The sequence below is a fragment of the Staurois parvus genome, unplaced genomic scaffold (genome assembly GCF_062004578.1).
Source record: "Staurois parvus isolate SC_StPar_1 unplaced genomic scaffold, SC_StPar_1.0 ptg000053l, whole genome shotgun sequence".
Lineage (NCBI taxonomy): Eukaryota > Metazoa > Chordata > Amphibia > Anura > Ranidae > Staurois > Staurois parvus.
The window spans coordinates 5586910-5607757 of record NW_028317849.1 but is presented as its reverse complement, the minus strand read 5'-3'; the positions used below and the strand labels follow the sequence as shown (position 1 = coordinate 5607757).

The 20848-nt window shown below is 40.0% G+C and overlaps 1 protein-coding gene across 1 annotated transcript in view; it reads left to right on the top strand.

Moving 5' to 3' along the window:
* Positions 1-18259, top strand: part of MYO9B (myosin IXB) — a 240583-nt gene extending 222324 nt beyond the window's left edge. The window contains exons 34-42 of the mRNA XM_089667549.1: positions 1230-1410; positions 2086-2214; positions 2291-2396; positions 3205-3336; positions 3450-3573; positions 6610-6657; positions 8147-8280; positions 8384-8511; positions 9502-18259. Coding sequence (XP_089523675.1) covers positions 1230-1410; positions 2086-2214; positions 2291-2396; positions 3205-3336; positions 3450-3573; positions 6610-6657; positions 8147-8280; positions 8384-8511; positions 9502-9917 — 1398 coding nt within the window. The 3' untranslated portion in view covers positions 9918-18259. The remainder of the gene's footprint in view (positions 1-1229; positions 1411-2085; positions 2215-2290; positions 2397-3204; positions 3337-3449; positions 3574-6609; positions 6658-8146; positions 8281-8383; positions 8512-9501) is intronic.
* The last annotated feature ends 2589 nt before the right edge of the window (positions 18260-20848 follow it).

Sequence of the window (20848 nt, the reverse complement as noted above, 5' to 3'; positions counted from 1 at the left end):
AAAATGGAGAGACAGGCAGAATTGTTCATGCAGAAAAGACATGCTTTGTATCTTCTGCAATAAAGCTACTTACCTGCCTGTCTGTCCTTGTACAGTAAGCTGCGCAAGCGCATCTCACTGCACAAATATGGCAGTGCCGAATCTGACTGAATCTCTGCTTGTGTAGGAGTGGCATCATCTTGGTATGCTGACGCCTTAAAGTGTTTCCTTCACTGGAACTAAGGAGCCAAGCCCAACCCCTGAAAAACAACCACACACCATAATCCCCCCTCCACCAAACTTTGCACTTGGCACAACGCAGCAAGGCAAGTACCGTTCTCCTGGCAACCACAAAACCCAGACACATTCATCAGATTGCCAGACAGAAGCGTGATTCGTCACTCCAGAGAGCACGTCTCCACTGCTCTAGAGTCCAGTGGTGGTGTGCTTTACCCTACTGCATCCGACGCTTTGCATTGCACGTGGTGATGTAAAGCTTGGATGCAGCTGCTCGGCCATGGAAACCCATACCATGAAGCTCTCTAAACACTGTTGTGCTAATCTGAAGGCCACATGAAGTTTGGAGGTTTTTAGCTATTGATTCTGCAGATATTTGGCGTCTTCTGCGCACTGTGCGCTTCAGCATGCGCTGACCCTGCTCTGTCATCTTACATGGCCTACAACTTCATGGCTGAGTTGCTGTTGTTCCCAATTGCTCCCCACTTTGTTATAATACCACTAAGCGTTGACTGTTGAATGTTTAGTAGCAAGGAAATTTCACGGATGGACTTATTGCACAGGTGGCAACCTATCACGGTACCGCGCTTGAATTCACTGAGCTCCTGAGAGCGACCCATTCTTTCACAAATGTTTGTAGAAGTAGTCTGCATGCCCAGGTGCTTGATTTTATACACCTGTTGCCATGGAGGTGATTGGAACACCTAAATCCAATGATTTGGAGGGGTGTCCCAATACTTTTGGCAATATAGTGTATGTGTCCACATTTTGTCCTTTATTGACCCGAGTGACAGTCTTGGCCGGAAAATGTTCATACATAAAACTAATAACTTTAAAAACCTGGAGTTGCATAGTCCAGTTAGAAGTAGCAAAGTTGTATAATAACTTTATCTGCAGGATGTTTGAACCATATTGGCAGTTCATGATAGTACTGTATGGAAATTGAGATTTATCTTTTTTTTTTTTTTTTTTTTTTTAATTTGGCTTTTTCCTTTTTGTTTAAATGTACACAGAGCCAGGGGAATCATCACTTTGGTGTTCACATGGCTGACTTAACCGAGACAACTTCTGTACCTGTTGTTATGGAGGTACTTCTTGAGTACCTGGAAATGCATGGCTTGTACACAGAGGGTATCTATCGCAAATCGGGGGCAGCCAACTGCATGCGAGAACTTAAAACGTCCCTGGAGAAAGGTACCTGTGGATTGCATAAAATGTATATTTGTTTACAACAGCGATTTATTTTGATCTGTAAAGCTAGGCTTCAGCCAAAGCCTTTTTTAAATTTTTGGTTAGTACTACTTTCAGGTCTTTTACTGCTGTCAGAATTGACACGGAGGAGATCTTTCACTCCCTGGAAAATGAGCAGAATTCTTCCAACAGTGACAAAAACAAAAGCACTTTTTTTTTCTCATTCATTAAGTTTTCTGGAAGTCATTTCTGTCAGGTTAAATTACCACATATAGGATGGTTGGACACTGGCAAACAAAAGGCAACTGTAGGCCAGCCAGGATAACCTTTCCTACAACCTGCATGCCTCAGTTTTTTGGTAGTGTCCTAGGAGGATGGATGTCTTTTGGGAAAAGTGTAACCTTTTTGTACTAGCGTTTTTTTCTCTTATTCTTATCAATCAAGATTCTTCTTTGCATTACTGCTAGAGCTAGTCTCTGTGATTGCAATTATCAGGGGTAGCCTATCCTCAGCTTGGCTTTGGAGTCCCGTAACCTTATCCCGCTGGACTGGACAATGCAGAGCTTCTATACCTGTTGTTATGTTTTAGTTCTGTCAAATTGTATGCCTTTCCATCATTATTTTTTATTTATGTGTACAGATTGTTGTAATAATTTTTTGTTTTGGATTGGAAAACAGACCCCACCTCTGTGAAGCTAGACAAGTATGCAATCCATGCTATTACTGGGATCCTAAAACAGTGGTTACGTGAACTACCTGAGCCTTTGATGACATTTGCAGAATACAGCGAGTTTCTGAAAGCTGTGGGTAAGTTTAATGTGCATGATAACTAATTGTCAAGCTAAATTTGCAGCTTTACCTCTAATTTGTGCTGTTTACTTAGAGTTGCCAGGGAAGCAGGAACAACTTTGCACCATTTACAAAGTCCTTGGACAACTTCCACAAGCTAATTACAACACCTTGGAGAGACTAATTTTTCACCTTGTCAAGTAAGTAATGCGCATGTTTTTTTGTGTACACACTATCAGCTAACAGAGCTTTCATGTGTTTTGAGAGACAGAGAGCCAGTGTAACTTAAAATATAACCGAATGCTAAAGATTAATACTTATAGTTCCCCCTCCACTCACCTCCATGCTAACTGAATTTTTAAATGAAACCTTTGTGTTTTCATTACGTATTTTAGACCAAGTGACTTCATCACTGGGTCTCTGTGCATCTCAGTACAATACAAGCAAATCAAAGCTGTTGGGAGGGGCCAGCAGGGTGCTGTACATGTTACCTAAAACATAACCGCTCCCTGTATCAGTACTCTCCCTCTAAAAAGCCCTCAGCCCTGTTGCAAATAGTGGACAGATTCTTGGGAGGAGATATACACATATGGCAGACTAGAGCAGTGAGCTTTCTAAGCAGGCTGCATTTTCATGCAGGCTACCCTAGGTAACGTCCACATGTGATACTGAGCCTCAGTGATTTAAAGAACTGAAGCCCAATGAAAGGCACAGGCCATGGACAGTCAGGGTGAGGTGGGAAGTGGTAGGTGATACTGGAAGTCCTCCAGCTAGAAAATTAGGCTGTTGTACCTGACTTGCTGCAGCTTGTAATTCACAATGTGAGAAGCTCAGAGTGTGCAGTCAAATCAGAGTAAGACATTTCCGTTCAGAAGAGCTTGTACAACTGAGCAAAACTGAAGATAAGGCTTGAGTTCAGCTTTAAACCCATACATGTTTTGCAACTCAAGCAAATAAAAGCAATATATGTATGATGGATTTATGTAACTAGTATTTTCTTATTTATAGGGTTGCTCTCTTGGAAGATATAAATCGCATGTCCCCAAATTCTTTGGCCATAGTGTTTGCGCCCTGCCTGCTTCGCTGCCCAGATAATTACGACCCTTTAACCAGCATGAAAGAGGTCTCAAAAGCTACTGCGTAAGTAATAGATCTACATTGTATTATGCATGTAATTCTGGTTTTGTGAACATCAGCTGAATCACATCGGGTGTTGCAATATACCTTGAAAATTTTGTTGTCGTATCTTGTAGATGTGTGGAAATGTTAATTAAAGAACAGCTAAGACAATACAAAATAAAAATGCAGGAAATTGGCATTCTTGAGGCAGCAGAGACGCGTGCAGTTTGCAGACTCTCCCTTCTGAGGCAAAGCACAGTAAGTGACAATTCCTCTCATAATTCTTTACTATATCATCTGTGTAGTTATGCAATCTAATCATTATCATTTTAATTGCTTATTTTTATGTCATGCCTTCCAATGTGCAAATTCTAGCTAGTCTTTTACAGTGCCTTGCAAAAGTATTCATACCCCTTGAAATTTTCCACATTTTGTCATGTTACAACCAAAAACGTAAGTGTATTTTATTGGGATTTTATGTGATAGACTAACACAAGGTGGCACATAATTGTGAAATGGAAGGAAAATGATAAATGGTTTTCAAAATGTTTTACAAATAAATATATGAAAAGTGCATTTGTATTCAGCCTCCCTGAGTCAATACTTTGTAGAACCAACTTTCACTGCAATTACAGCTGCAAGTCTTTTTGGGGATGTCTCTACCAACTTTGCACATCTAGAGAGTGACATTTTTGCCCATTCATCTTTGCAAAATAGCTCGAGCTCTGTCAGATTGGATGGAGAGCGTCTGTGAACAGCAATTTTCAAGTCTTGCCACAGATTCTCCATTGGATTTAGGTCTGGACTTTGGACCATTCCTACACATGAATATACTTTGATCTAAACCATTCCATTGTAGCTCTGGCTGTATGTTTAGGGTCGTTGTCCTGCTGGAAGGTGAACCTCCACCCCAGTCTCTTTTGCAGTCTCTACAGGTTTTCTTCCAAGATTGCCCTGTATTTGGCTCCATCCGTCTTCCCATCAACTCTCATCAGCTTCCTTGTCCCTGCTGAAGAAAAGCATCCCCACAACATAATGCTGCCACAACGTTTCACGGTGGGGATGGTGTGTTCAGGGTGATGTGCAGTTCGTTTTCCACCACACGTAGCATTTTGATTTTGGCCAAAAAGTTCAATTTTGGTCTCATTTGATCAAGCACCTTCTTCTGCATGTTTGCTGTGTCCCCCACATGGCTTCTCGCAAACTGCAAACGGGTCTTCTTATAGCTTTCTTTCAACAATGGCTTTCTTGCCACTCCTCCTTAAAGGTCAGATTTGTGGAGTGCACGACTAATAGTTGTCCTGTGGACAGATTCTCCCACCTGAGCTGTGGATCTCTGCAGCTCCTCCAGAGTTTCCATGGGCCTCTTGGCTGCTTCTCTGATTTAATGCTCTCCTTGCCTGGCCTCTCAGTTTAGGCGGATGGCCATGCCTTGGTAGGTTTGCAGTTGTGACATACTCTTTCCATTTACAGATGATGGATTGAACAGTGCTCCGTGAGATGCTCAAAGCTTGGGATATTTTTTTTATAACCTAACCCTTTTTTAAACATCTCTACAACTTTATCCCTGACCCGTCTGGTGTGTTCCTTGTCCTTCATGATGCACGCCACACTTTTCATATATTTATTTGTCAAACATTTTGAAAACCATTTATCGTTTTCCTTCCACTTCACAATTATGTGCCACTTTGTGTTGGTCTATCACATAAAATCCCAATAAATTACAATTACATGTTTTGTTGTAACATGACAAAATGTGGAAAATTTCAAGGGGTATGAATACTTTTTCAAGGCAGTGTATACAGTGGGGCAAAAAAGTATTTAGTCAGCCACCAATTATGCAAGTTCTACGACTTAAAAAGATGAGAGAGGCCTGTAATTGGCATCATAGGTAGACCTCAACTATGAGAGACAAAATAAGAAAAAAAAATCCAGACAATCACATTGGAAAGAATTTATTTGCAAATTATGGTGGAAAATAAGTATTTGGTCAATATCAAAAGTTCATCTCAGTACTTTCTTATATATCCTTTGTTGGCAATGACAGAGGTCAAACGTTTCCTGTAAGTCTTCACAAGGTTGGCACACACTGTTGCTGGTATGTTGGTCCATTCCTCCATGCAGATCTCCTCTAGAGCATTCTGGATCATACAAATGCTCTCTAGCAAACTTCAGACGGGCCCGGACATGTAGTGGCTTAAGCAGGGGGACACGTCTGGCACTGCAGGATCTGAGTCCCTGGCAGGGTAGTGTGTTACTGATGGTAGCCTTTGTTACGTTGGTCCCAGCTCTCTGCAGGTCATTCACTAGGTCCCCCCGTGTGGTCCTGGGATTTTTGCTTACCGTTCTTGTGATCATTTTGACCCCACGGGGTGAGATCTTGCGTGGAGCCCCAGATCGAGGGAGATTATCAGTGGTCTTGTATGTCTTCCATTTTCTAATTATTGCTCCCACAGTTGATTTGTTCACACCAAGCTGCTTGCCTATTGCAGATTCAGTCTTCCCAGCCTGGTGCAGGTCTACAATTTTGTTTCTGGTGTCCTTCGACAGCTCTTTGGTCTTCACCATAGTGGAGTTTGGAGTGTGACTGTTTGAGGTTGTGGACAGGTGTCTTTTATACTGATAACAAGTTCAAACAGGTGCCATTGATACAGGTAATGAATGCACAACAGAGGAGCCTCTTAAAGAAGAAGGTACAGGTCTGTGAGAGACAAATCTTGCTTGTTTGTACGTGACCAAATACTTATTTTCCACCATAATTTGCAAATAAATTCTTTCCAAATCAGCCAATGTGATTGTCTGGATTTTTTTTTCTCATTTTGTCTCTCATAGTTGAGGTCTACCTATGATGCCAATTACAGGCCTTTCTCATTTTTTTAAGTGGGAGAACTTGCACAATTGGTGGCTAAATACTTTTTTGCCCCACTGTAGATGTAAACTGAGCATACTTGTAATGTAGATAGAAAAGCGCCTCTAAACGTTGATAAATCGCTGTATAGTCCATTTAAGTGCATAGTTAGGAATAAATTCAACTGAAATTTCTATTGCATAGAAAATGTAAGTATTTTTGTGGGCTGTGACAGATGCAGGAGTAATGAAGGAAGCCCTGGAGAGGCAAGTATAACATGGTCAGGAAGTTGGTTTTTCACCCACACACTTTCCTTTTGTCCTGAATGGGCAGGGTGGCACTATTTCTGTGATAGGATTATTGGTAAAAAACATTTCTTAGTGCAATGTACTGATTTAAGTGTGTTTAAAGCCTGAGAGTTGTCTCCTCCTTTTTTCCTGTGGCAGGCATGGCCTGGTCATTTAGGATTTATTTCCCCTATTGATGACTGCCTGGTAGGTATAGTTGCTTTCCACCACCTCTGCATGCCACCACTCGAATCACTAAAATGGAATGTCAGATAATTAAAACAGAGCCTAATTATAATGGACAAAAGTCTTATGGAAAAGTACAACACATCTTTGTGGATTTGGTTCAGTCGTTATGTTGTGGGGTTTTTAACTTTTCGAGAGAGTTTTTTGTTTTATTGTTTTTTTTTAATTTTGCTTTAAAAAAAAAAAGTTTGCCAACTAAAAGTGAAGAGCATTAGCTATTACCTCCAGTCTATATCAGTCCCCAGCCTGGAAAAAGATATCTCCCCACAGTTCTCTTCTATTATTTGCAATTCCAAAATGCCATAAAGCATCTTGGAGCTTAGTATAAGCTAGAATGATGATTCATTTTCATTTTGTCCATTAAAATTGGTGCTCAGCAGGATTTCCCACTACATGCACCTAGATCTACGATTTGCTTTTCAAAATTAATGGCTGTGGAGTACCTTTAGGGCTGCACTGATCTAAACCTCCTAAAGACATAGGAAACAAAATCTGTTTGTTTTAAAGGACCATTTCAAGAATGATATTTCAGTTTGTATCAGATGCTAGTAAATTAAAACACCTAACCCCTGTCTGCAGAGCGCTGAATCGGCTATGTTGTTGCCCTTTCCATGTTGGCTTTTCATTTTGTGTTGGAAACAGGCCAACAGGAGGGATAAGTAGACCAAATGACACCCCTGTTTTATGCAACATACGTTCTAAATTAAAAAACATTTTCTAATATCATATATATATTTGTACAGCAGTTTGGGTTGAGGGGCAGGGTTAGGGAGAGCACAGAAATATCTGTATTTTATTTTTGACAACCCATGTTTTAGTAGTGCTAAAGCTTGGGAAGCGCTTAACATTGCAGTCTGGTGGATAACTCCATCGACCAAACTAATTTAACTGAAATATCACTTTTGAGTGCACTGAGCCTTTGCAGGTAAACTAACTTTTACCAGATTTGCATTTGTTACCTGAACCCCAGTCCAATCAGTAAGAAGTCACTGCAGCTGGGGTAACGGGTCACAAAAAGGGTGAATTCTAAGGAAGTTAAAGTACATCTAAGGCCAAAACGTTTTTGCATTTTTAATTTTGGATACAGTAAAGAATGTTTTTTTTTTTTTTTTTTTTTTTTTTTTTTTTTTTTTTTTTTTTGCTACCTGTGTCCCATCTAACAGATTTTACTTAATGTCCTGTGGCTGTGGATACAACTGGGAGTGATGTAAGATCTCAAAAAAGTGAGGTAAATTCCCTCTTGGTCATCACCAGACAACTCAAAATTTTGGATTTTTCCTCACTTTGTTCACCAGAACAAATAAAGGGATGAGTCTCCTCAGCAATAAAAAAAATAAATAAAAATAAAATCAATTTTACATCTAAAATGTAACGTTTTGGTTGTAGATAGACTTGGGTTTGTTAACATTTATATATTATACTTGTGGTTAATTACATTTTTAAATGACAGAACAAGAGCCCATCTCCCAGTGGAAATGGTTTACCTGATCTGGAGGCAGTACAAGAGGAGCAGTTGACAGACTGTGAAGTAGCCCGTGAATCAGAGTTCCTGATAGAGAGGATACAATCTATCAAGGATGAGAAGTGAGTGAGACTTGCCATATACAAACAGGAAGACACCAAAGTGTAATGATAAATGATGATCTCATCACATATTTATTTTCTCTCTAATTTTTCTGTTTAACAGAGAGGACATTACTTATCGGCTACCAGAGCTTGAACAACGTGGATCAGATGAAGAGAATATGGACTCTGAAACCTCAAATAGCACTGAGAGCTTATTGGATGACAGACCTGTTCATACAGAAAAGGAAGGTCAGTATTAAGGTAGTGTGTCCCTTATATTACTTCTTTTACTGCACTGCATGCCATGTTGCAACCTTCTTATGCTCATTAGAAGGTACATGTTTTGTGCAGAGAAACTGTAATTTTAAAACATATCCCCATATAGTTTTTTTCCCTGTCGAAAATCCGATAACAAAGGATGTTTAAAGTGTGGCTTTACTTTTTTTTGGGGGGGGGGGGAGAACAATTCTCCGGTCATTTACTTTAATGGCAAGAATTTACGGAAACTGAACTGTACCTATGCTGGTGTTGGAACTTGCCTAACACAGATCCTATTTACTTCCTGATTCCTAAATGCTTCCCAGTCTTCTGGCTACATTTATAAGACTAGTTGTCATTTTTCGATCGAAAACTCATAGGAACAGGCTGTAAACAAATCACATAAGTAAGACATTTCTTCTTTGGGGTAGGTTTGTTTAAGAGTGTATAGTACACCACCAAGGCAGCAATCGGCCACCTCCTAAAAGAGTGGTAAGTCTTTAGAATCATCTTTAAAGAAGCTTAATCTTAAAAAATAATCACAGATTGTTACAATTTTGATACCGAATACCCAGAAATTAGAACGATCTTATGCTTGCTTAGATGGCTAGCCTAACCTGTTAAATAAGGGTACCAAAGATTGTTTGGAAGTGAGAAATGACAGTGACTCTGTGTTCAGCATTTCCCACAATTGCAATGCATGTCATTCTGTATGTGTCACAGACTGACTTTGATTCTAAAAATCCAGGAGAAACTTGAAGAATATTGTGCGAAGAAGCTGCCTGTAATGTTGGCAGATCATTCAATATTAGTAAATGGGTTTTTTTTAGTACTGCATTTATTAAAATGCTCATTTGTTACATTTTCAGTTTGCTTGCTTGGCCAGATATGAAGACATTGCTTCTCTATTAAATGCATGCAGTTGCCATCACTAGTTAAGCAAGAATATGGCTTACATAGTTATCACATTTTCTTCTACAGCAACATGTGTGGTGGACTCTGCTGTCAAGCCTCAACCAGTTGAGAATCCCAAACCTCTTCCATCCAAAGCACCTCTCTTCACTTTGTCCGTGCCTCCAACAACTGTCAAGCGAAGACCGTCGTCTTTTCTTGCAAAAATGAGGGGTCCTAGGCGTAACCCTGTAATGCCAAATGCCAATATAAAATTGCCTCCTGGGTTAACAAAGACCGTAGACTATGCTGAGGAGTCCAGTAATGTTCGGAGGAGGGAACAGCCTGGGAGGAGAACAGACAGTATCCAGTCTGTCTATGTCCCTGAAGGAACAGAGCTGGAGGCTACACAGGGAATTTTAGAATATGAGCCCACTGCAAAACTTAAACGGCGATTTTCAGACCCTCACCTGCAGATTCCCTGCTCAGAGGAGTCCAACCTCTAAAACATCTTCTGTTCAACAATGCGAGATGTACTCTAGGAACGCCATGTTTTATAATGGACAGGCATGTTTGTTGAATCAGTGATGTGGAATTTGGGTTTGTATGCCAGTAGAGAGCAAAAAGATTACATGAAATATTTAAAGTGTTCACTTATCTGTTTGAGGGTTCTGTATTAAGATGAATGTATAAAGTGTGTGTAAGGAGTGAGTGTTACTCTTCCTACAGTATTGTAGGTTATTCAGATGCAATCCTTTCATTCCAGTTTTGTTATATAATAGGACCAAAGGTGAGATTATTTTGCCTTGTTACAGTAATATTTTTTAAACATATATAACATTAGCATTTTTTAAATATGTTGCCATTTTTTTTTACATAAATATATATAACTAGTAACAGGCCAAAATATTGTTTGAGAATGATGGAGGTTGGAGTCTTCTATTTTAAGTGTTTTTGTTTTAAAGAGTTGACCAAGAGTGCAAGATACATTTGTCTAAATAGAGAATTCTGATGTGTTTTTCAGAGGACCGGTAGTAGAAAACCTTAAATGATCTCTAGAAACCCAGATTGTTTTGCATAGTGACACAAGAAACTTTACTTGAAGCAGGAGAATCAACATTATGATGTATTAGTTATTATATTGGGCTTGCTTTGCTCATGTAAGCACTAGTCACTCTTATTCACACCGAATGCGGCTTTGAAATTGTGCAGCTGCTGGTCAGTGTGATTTCATGTGCAGCTTGCCGACATCTGTTTGACTTCATGCAGAGATGTCAATGCAAGTCGCACATTAAGTCACCAAAAATAGTTCAGGAACCTTCTTCAAAATCAGTACAAGTCAGAATCGCACTGATTTGAACGGTTCCATAGGCACAAATAGGGTGTGACTTGTCATGCGATTTTGTACTGTCAAATTGCATTGGAGTGAACAGGGGGCTTAGGACCCTTTCACAGTTGCACATTAATGCAACAAACCTGCTCTAAGTGCATTGAGTACCATTCATTGAGTACCATACTCCATATTCCTGTACAGTAGAGAGCAATGTAAATACTGTGCATTGTGATGCGCTGCCTTGCTTAAATTGCACTGCAAGGAATTACTAGAGTGTGAATGGGCCCTGAGGAATTGGGTTATGCTGCATCCTCCAGTTTTAATAAACCACAACTTGTAGCTTTGCTACTCTGGGAATGCTAACATAATGCATTTCTAAGCAGAAAATCACTAATGATGGCAAACATTTGACAAAAGCTGGCCCTTTTTGTTATTTGTTTGTTTTCAATAGACAGTTCATTGCTGGGGAGCAATCTGTGTGCATGCAATTGCCTTGTTATCAAGGCAAAGTAATGAAAACTTTGTGATCTCTTAAGCTGGCCATAGATGGATAGTTTTGTTTTTTTTTGGTCAACCAGTCACACATTTGAAGTAGATGAAGGAATCCTCCCCACAGCGCTATTGTATTCTGACAGAGGGACTCCTGAGTCAGAATACACTGTTCAGCACTACAGCACTGATCAAAGGAGGATTTTCCAACATTCCTATTCGAGAGAAGCTGATCGTTGGATCGACTTCTCTCTAGTGGAAACAGCTATAGATGGTTCGAAATTCAGCCAGTCCTTGCTGAACCAGCTAAATTTTGATCCATCTATGGCCAGCTTTACCTTTTGTGTACTGCTGCTTCATAATTGCACATTATAGGATTACCCATTGGTGTCTATGAGGCTGACACATAATCCTGACAGCCATGAAAGCGATCATCTGAGAACGTTTGCAGAGACAGAGCTTCAAATCTGACCAGAGGATGTAAGTGTAACGTTACATGTGGGCTGTCCCATCATAAACAACAAAGGATAAAATGGGTAAAAGTTTTTTGGGTGGCAGCGTTCCACAATAAAAACAACTAAAGATTTCAGGCAGGCATGGCTACAACCTCATGCTGGCAGTAGACTGTTTCATGTGCCTTGTCTTTTCTATGCCTGTGGGCTACACAGAGGTCACAACATTGCCATATTGCACACAGAAAGGGAAAGATAGTCATCCCAAAATTAACATATTGAGGTTATTCACACAGAAAATACATTTTTGCTTGAAGTGAGCCTAACATTTATCAATCAGAGCATTGACTGGATTATTACCTAGATGTTTTAAAAAAGATTCTTCTGACAAAGAATTTTTACCTTTCCTTCAGTCTGTAAAACTTCCCTGTAAATACTTAGATTTGTAGTAATCAACCATTTTCTGTTACTGGTGCAAGCAATGCATTCATTTTGGTGTGCTCTCTCTGTAACAGGTGAGTAATAATACCAAGAGCCCTCTCATTACTGAACTGGAATTTAGCAATTTTTCTGTTTGCAATTTATTATGGAACAAATGGTACACAAGTTATTTAGCGGTTTTCTTATACTGTTACAGTACTGTTACGGTTCCCATATTTGTAATTTGCACAGCCGATTCATATTTTATGTAACCCCTAAGTGTCAAAGTGCCTTATTGCCCAGAGATTGTTTTCATATAATGAACTTGGTGTACAGCACTAACAGATAGTGACCAACCTTATTACACAATCAGTGGACCAGATATGAAATCTTTAGTTTTTTTTTTTTAATGTATGTCTACCCTGACCTTTGATTGTCCCTGGAGTAGTCAGTTGGTATTATTAAAGCCTTCTTGTGTTCTTCCCATGCGGAACTGAAGCAGTAACCAAATGTTAAAACAAAACATGCTTTTGTCAAAATCATTAACTTTCCAGTTTAACTGGCAGTTCCCTTTCTACAGGAGTATTCACCCCCTGCAGAGTTTTAGCAACACTAAGAAGAAATAATTCCAGGCTATACATGCAGCACCTTGAAGATCTCTTTATATCAGTTCTGTGTGTTACTAAATGATGGGGTGGCGGAATATCATCTACACCAAAAATCTGTTTCTTTCTCATCCCCTGAGGGACACAGGAATTTAGATACAGTCAGGGTATACTACCACCTACAGGAGTGCTGGACACTGGCACACAGAAAAATTTTAAACCAGTCTCTGTTTACCCTTCCTCTACCTAACATGCCTCAGTTTTTTGCTAATGTCATCGGAAAATGGACATATTTTCTTCTGCTCTGCCAAGTAAAGTCGAAGTGTTTTTTGCTAACCGTTTTCTTTTGATTTCCTTCATAAATTTCTTCTTGCAATAACTTCAGTTAAGATTGCTTGCTACACTGCTGCTTGATCTGCTCTCTACATAACTGCTTTCTGGATCTGGCTTTCCCAAGCCTGGCTTTGAAATGTCATACTCGGAACGCACTGCGTTGAACATGCAGGGCTAGCCTAGAATGTGACATTTGGGCGCTAGGCTCTTGCATTATGGTGTCTTCCAGACCTTTGTGTACTGGAAAAAGTTAGTTACAAAGTGCTTTCCAGGTCCACAGATGTGTCATAGCCTCAGAGCATGACCCTGTCTCTAAAGACTCACTCTGAGAGACTGTTTGGCCTGAAGCAGTGGGAGCCACTTAACTATAGCATCACTTGCTGCCTTTCTTATTTCCTGCCACTGCCCATCTCACCACGGTTTAAGGCTGTGGTTCTGAGCATCAGCATCATCTGCTGGATGGAGTGTCATGCATTCTTCATGCTTTCTTTCCTGCCATTTAGCATAGGGGGATAACAATCTTTCCACTGCTTTTGCCTGGAAAGCACCATATGGAGTTCCAGCTTATAGTCTGTTCTTGCTGTCACCTTTGGCTGCTTAACCTTCACCAGCGCCAGCTGCCTGGGTTTGTGAGTACCTGAGGTCTTGCCTCGCACTTTCGGCCTTGTTACATTATGTAACATGTCTGCACATAGACAAAGAGGGGAAGTCCTGCTACTATGAGTGACCCCAGCCCATACTTCCTTAGTGGTTCTTGGTTTGTTTACTCTATATACTTTGAGGGAACTGGGTCCTGCAATCTGGAATCAGGTGCCCTTTTAGTTAGAGGGTGGTAATCATCAGATTTTTCCAGAGCTCCGTCGGGTTAGGTAGATTCTCCTCTCCAATTGTCAAGGACCTTTAGTTTCCACTCAGGAATTTTTGGCCATATGTTGACTTTTTCAGGCACCTCAGTCTCTTGCCATTACATCATAAGTACAAGACCTTATTGATCCAGTGCAAACTGCTCTGCATTTGGGGATCAACCTTCTGTTTCCATTCTTGGGTCTTTTAGAGCTTCTACAGCTGCCTTTTCACTACATCTGTTATTTGAGGTATTCTTCCATATGAACTGTAAGCATCCTGAAGGGTCCTGGACCCCACCTAAGAGTGTGCTGGAATTATTTGCCTTTGAGGATATTAAAAGGTCGCTCCTATTACAACTGTTGGTCCACCAGTGCCGCACATTAACAGGAACACCACTGGGCAGGTAGAATGCATGCTTATGTTTAAGGATTCTACTGACAGGCAGGATTCTTAAATCTCACCTGTTCTCCTTACTGTGTTGGCAGTGACATTAGAATGTCAGATTGGGTTGGATCCCTCAAATGTGATCTATCCACTGCTGGGATAGACCCCCTGTTTCATGGAACATTTAAAACAAATGTCTGGAATGTTATGCTTCAATTGTGCTGGCATGTTTAAATATCTAAGCTTATGTCCTGAATGGGTCTGATCTTCATGCTGCTGGAATACCAAATAGCACCTAACCCAGTAGTCTCCACATTGAGAGGTGATATTTGTGCACCTCAGATCCTGAGTGGCAGTTAGAAATCATCGCTGAAAGGCCCCAAGTCACCCTGAATTGTCAAGGGCATGCATCTAATTAAGGAAACCTATCAGTTCCACTAAGATTTCTGTCCTTTTCCCCATGGCCATTAAAGCTCTGTTGAACCTTGAGGGATCAAGAGCTTTTTAGTTCCAAGGTTTGTGTTCAGGGTTCTGCAGGTTCCGCAGAATTCTTATGCCAGGCAAAGTGACACCCTTGGTTGTTATGATGGTTCCTAGCTCACTAATCTATGGCTGAGGTCTAACTTGCATTCTTGCCTACACTTGTGGTAGTACTTTCCATGTACCCTAACCCTTACAGACATTGATTTTTGTGGGATTGAATTCTTGTGTTCTCTAACAGTTTCAGGAGTAACTTGTGTTGTGGTGATACCATAAATTCTCAGGTATATCTTGTTGGCGAGACCTGTTTTTGTCATAGAGTTTCCATCCCCTTAATCCAGAGGGTTGGAAGTGTAAATTTGGTCACAGATGGATTAAAATTCAACCAGTCCATGCTGAATTTCAATACATGTGTGGCCGTGCCTGTTTGACAGAAGTTGTCCATTAAATCGACCTCTGGCAGACTGGCTTGTTGGAAAAGCTGCAGCTGCTGATCAGTATGTTCAGACAGAAGAGAGTCCTTCTGTCAACATACAATGTCCCAGCAAGGAAGATTCCTCTTCCCAAATCGATTGTATGGATGGGAGGAATTTGTTAATTTTTTTTTTTTTTATTTAAAGCGAATCATCTGTGGCCAGTTTAAGGCCTCAAGACTGGTTGGTCTTTTTCACTTGGACCTGTTTTTTATCCTAGGTCTTGAGACATGATCCTTCTGGTGTTGTCCCCAGCTTTTTCTGTCGACCACATCAGATTGTGGGTCTTGTCTTCCCAATTTGGTAAGCTCTGGTTGCTCAGCTCTTACTAGTTCCCTTCTGTTTGACGTCATTCCCCTCTGGTAACCTTCTCTACCCTTGTCTTGAACATCAGGTTGATTCTTTGTGCCCTAAATTTTGTTGTGTTAGCAGGTTCCCCTATCTAGTAGGAGATCCACCTCATCTGGTTTCAAACTCAGGAGTTGGTCCGTCAAGCGGTTTCTGGGCTGCAGACAGTCCCCAGTCCTCTTCCTAGATCCTGTTAAGAGTATACAGGGGCTAGCTAACATTTTTTTCTGTTTGTCAGTGTCTAATCTTCCTGTAGGTGGCAATATAAACTGACTATATTTGAATTTCTATGTCTCTTATGGACTACAAAAAATAGGATTTTACATTAAATGAAAAAATCCTGTTTTAAGGCTGCACTCACAGCTCTTTAATGCACTTGCTTTTATAATAGAAGCAAAGGAAACACATGTCAACACACGTAATGCATGTCAACATGAACATGTGTCAACATGGAATTTAAAGTGCAGTACAAAGCTTATTACATCAAATTTCATTGATTCCAGTGGATCTGCCCAAAAATGGATGGGAGTGAATGTGGCCTCAGAGACTTGCATGTCTATCATGAGTTGCTGAAATTTTCAGGACTCCTGTTCTCTTGTTAAAAAAAAAATGTAAATCTATTGGATATTTAATAAAGAGCCTTCTGGTCTAAAGACCTGCAAATTCTTTTGAAGCTTGCCTAGCTTAGATAAGAGCATAAATAAAGCTTTTTTTCACATCTGTAATAACTATTTGCTCATAAATCATATTTAACTTTATTTAAAATGAACATTTACAGTATATTTTTTTCACAGGTTTGAAGGAGTTGGAAGTAAAGTATTTTTCTTATTCTTACTGTGCTTTCTTATGCATGTCCAGGCTTCTAAGTGTGTATTATATCAAAAGAAAAAACCATCTGCTATTTGTTTGAACAAAAATCTGTCTGGAGTTCTAAATGTGTTTCTACCTTACATGTTCACATAATGTTTATATAGACTTAAAGCAGTATTAAACTGTTTTCACCTGGTGACTTGGCCGGTAACAGACCTCCTGTATTAGAGAACCCCCCCCCCCCCCCCCCCACTCTGGATGAAGGATAGGGGACACATTTGGACAGCAGTATTGTCAGTCTGGGGAGGGGAGTGTTAATACTTTATAATCCATTCCACCAAACCATTTTTTTTTTCCTTTTGGGATAAAGATTTTAAATAAATGCTGATCATTTTATTCACCCCTGCCGATATTAAATGGTCATCCCTGTAACTGCAAGAGAGCTTTTTTGCTGAAAAACAGGCCAGATGAAAATAAAAGAAAGCCTAAAAAAAGAAAACTAACACAACCATCACATCTAAGAATTGGTAAGCTGCAATATAATAAATGTTATCTTTTGGGTTTAATACTGCTTTAAGGGGGCTAGGTATAAAACGTTTGCTGAATGAATCTGACAAACATTTGCACAGCTCCAATGAAACTTGCAGTATTCTGAATAATATAATTATTTCCTATTACTGGAAGTGCCATCTACTGGCTATATAGCAGTATTAGTTTTTAAATACCTCAGTAAGGAAAAAATGCATTATGGCCCCTATATAGTGCTTACAATTATAGGAGATATTTACTGTGTATTACCATACAGCAAGTTTTGTTGGAGCTGTGCAGAGGTGTGTCACATCACTTTCTATACAAAACCATTATGTGTATCTACACCGATCAGCCATGCCATGACCATCCATCATAACCTGTCAAGGCAGGGACTCCAGTAGACCTCTGAAAGTATGCTGTGGTATCTGCCACCAAGCCATTGGTAACAGATCCTTTAAAGTGGTTGTAAAACCATGACATTTTTTACCTTGATGCATTCCCTGCAAAAATTGCCCAAATCCTTACACTTGCATATTTTGTCTGCTTTTAACACAGCAGCTTCAAGGACAACATGTTCACTTGCTTATTAATATATCCCGCGCACTTTCAGATGCCATTGTAATGAGAGGTATTCAATGGTATTCACTTTACCTGTCCAGCGGTCACAATGTTATGGCTGATTGGTGTATATCTGCTTTTAAATGGACTTATGGTTACAAGGCACTCAAAATAACTCTCATTGTGAAAAAACTGCTGTCCCCTATCTCCAGCTTGATCAGATCACTTCTGGCTACAAGATGCAAAAGGGTTGTTTTCACGTGGTAGTTGTGTAAGGCAAGCAAATAAGCACAACCCCGTCTTCATAGACCGTTAAAACCAATACATAGAACCAAGGTTTATAATACAGTAACACACTTTACTAAGACTGTTCATTAGGTGGATCTCTGTTCGATTTATATATTAAAAAATATTACAAAGTAGTATCCTCCGTAACAGCAACATCAATTTTAGATTGACCGGTACTTTAAATTTCAGAAGTTTCAACTCCATGTGTGATCAATTTATTTGCCTTCCCCTTTTGTCATATTATTTTAATTATTATTTGACATTTTTGCTAATAGTCACAACATAAAAAAGGCAAAGCACACAGTGCAGGTATAAAAACTTAAGATTCAGACCTGGTCCACATTAAAGGTCACAGAACCAGCCACTTTAAAGTATTTCTTGTTTTACAGATGTCTTAATGTATATAGATGTATAGACTTACTGGATATGAATTTTCATGTCTTGTATGTGAAAAATACGTACAAACATCTTTGTTAATAAACATATAACTGGAAATGATCTGCTGTGTTTGATTTTCTAATTATGTAGTCACCTTTCCAGTATGCTTGTGTTTTTCCTTGTCATTAGAAGTGAAAGCCAAACTGGTATGTTTGTTTTAAAAATCCTTTACCTATTGCACATTTGCAGTAATTTCCGTCTGAAATAATCTGCAATCTTTTTCTCCCACTTCCACTCAGATCACGTAGGCGATCTTATGCAGGCCATAGATGGGGAGAAAAACTGCAGATTTTTCTTTTAAAAAAACGAAAAATCGGTTGTTCAAGTGGCCGACGTTACCATCAATGGTAAAAAAAATCGGCCGATTTTCTACCCGTCTAGAGCCAGCAAAAAGTGTCCCTGCAGAGAGCTCTATTTCTTTGACAGTTCTCTGACAGTTCCGTGACATTTATAGAAGTTGCAACAATGTATCTATTTGTTTCCATTTAGGATACAGATGTTTTTATTCGGAAACAAATAGATACAATGTTTCAACTGCTGTAAATGTCAAGGAACTGTCAGAAATAGCGGAGCTCTCTGCAGAGACACTTTATGCTGGACTGGAATTCTTCTTATTTTCATCCTACTTCTTCTTCTTCATCATCCTCATCCTCTTCTTCTTCTTCATCCTCATCCTCTTCTTCTTCTTCTTCCTCATCCTCTTCTTCTTCTTCTTCATCCTCATCCTTCTTCTTCTTCTTCTTCTTCTTCATCCTCTTCTTCTTCTTCTTCATCCTCATCCTTCTTCTTCCTCATCCTCATCCTCTTCTTCTTCATCATCCTCATCCTCTTCTTCATCATCCTCATCCTCTTCTTCTTCTTCATCCTCATCCTCTTCTTCTTCTTCTTCTTCTTCATCCTCATCCTCTTCTTCTTCTTCATCCTCATCCTCTTCTTCATCTTCTTCTTCTTCATCATCATCCTCTTCTTCTTCTTCATCATCATCCTCTTCTTCATCTTCTTCTTCTTCATCCTCATCCTCTTCTTCATCCTCATCCTCTTCTTCATCCTCATCCTCTTCTTCTTCTTCATCCTCATCCTCTTCTTCATCCTCATCCTCATCCTCTTCTTCATCCTCATCCTCTTCTTCATCCTCATCCTCTTCTTCTTCATCATCCTCATCCTTTTCTTCTTCATCATCCTCATCCTTTTCTTCTTCATCATCCTCATCCTTTTCTTCTTCTTCATCCTCTTCTTCATCGTCTTCCTCTTCTTCTTTTTCTCCTTTTTGTCTTCCTCTTGCAGGTCACTGCTCATGCGCAGATTTTTTATCGGTAAAAAATCGTCCGATTTGCCCACTAATTGCCGCGAAAATCGGCCGATCGGCAAAATCGGCCGATTTTTTTCCAACTTTACCGGAAAAAAAAACGGCCAAAATACCGAAAAACGGCTGACCAAATCGCCCACTAACGATCCGAAAATCGGCCGATTTTATTTTCGGCCGAAAAATCGGCCGATTTTCGACCCATCTATGGCCTGCATTAGTTGAAGTTTTGTCCCTTCCCCTTTGCCCGCAGTCTTCTAGGACATGTCACAAGCCCCAGGAGGCTGCAGGAACATTGACAAAGCGCAGCAGGAAGTCAGCTGTGAAGTTGCAAGGAGTCACAGCCAGATTCCAAAAGTAAATATGCCAATGCTGAAGATCAGCATAGAATTGGCCCAGGTGAGGACAGTGCTGGATCCCTGGACAGTCAAGTATCCTTTATTAAAAGTCAGCAGCTACAGTATGTGGGAATCAATGATCGAGAAGGATCTGGTAGTTCTGGTAGATCACAAGCTTAATAATGGCATGCAATGCCAAACTGCGGTTTCTTACACGAGCAAAATCCTCTCTTGTATTAAGAGGTATAGACTCCAGAGAGAGAGATATCATATTACCCCTGTACAAATCATTAGTAAGACCTCATCTGGAATATGCAGTTCAGTTTTGGGCACCAATTCACAAAAAGAACATTGGGGAACTGGAGAAAGTACACAGAAGGGCAACCAAACTGATACGAGGCATGGAGGAGATCAGCTATGAGGAAAGATTAGAGGAACTGAATTTATTCTCTCAAGAGGAGATTAAGGGGGGATATGATCAACATGTATGAATACATCAGTGGTTCATATAGTGAACTCGGTGTAGAGCTATTCACCCTGAGGTCATCACAGAGGACAAGGGGGCACTCTTTACGTCTGGAGGAAAAGAAATTTCATCTTCAAACACAGAAAAGGTTTCTTCACAGTAAGAGCTGTGAAAATGTGGAATAGACTCCCTCAAGAGTTGGTTCTGGCCAGCTCAGTGGATTGCTTTAAAAAAGGCCTGGATTCTTTCTTAGATACACAGAATATAACTGGATACTAACATTTATAGGTAAAGTTGATCCAGGGAATATCCGATTGCCTCTCAGGGGACCAGGAAGGATTTTTTTTTCCCTGCAGGAGCAAATTAGATCATGCTTTGCTGGGTTTTTTTTTTTTTGCCTTCCTCTGGATGTGGGTTGTGGGTATAGGATTATAACTTTTTTTTTTTTTTTTAATGGTTGAACTGGATGGACTTTTGTCTTTTTTCAGCCAGACTAACTATGTAGCTGCTGACTTTTAATTATTGTTTGGTGGGGGGAACTG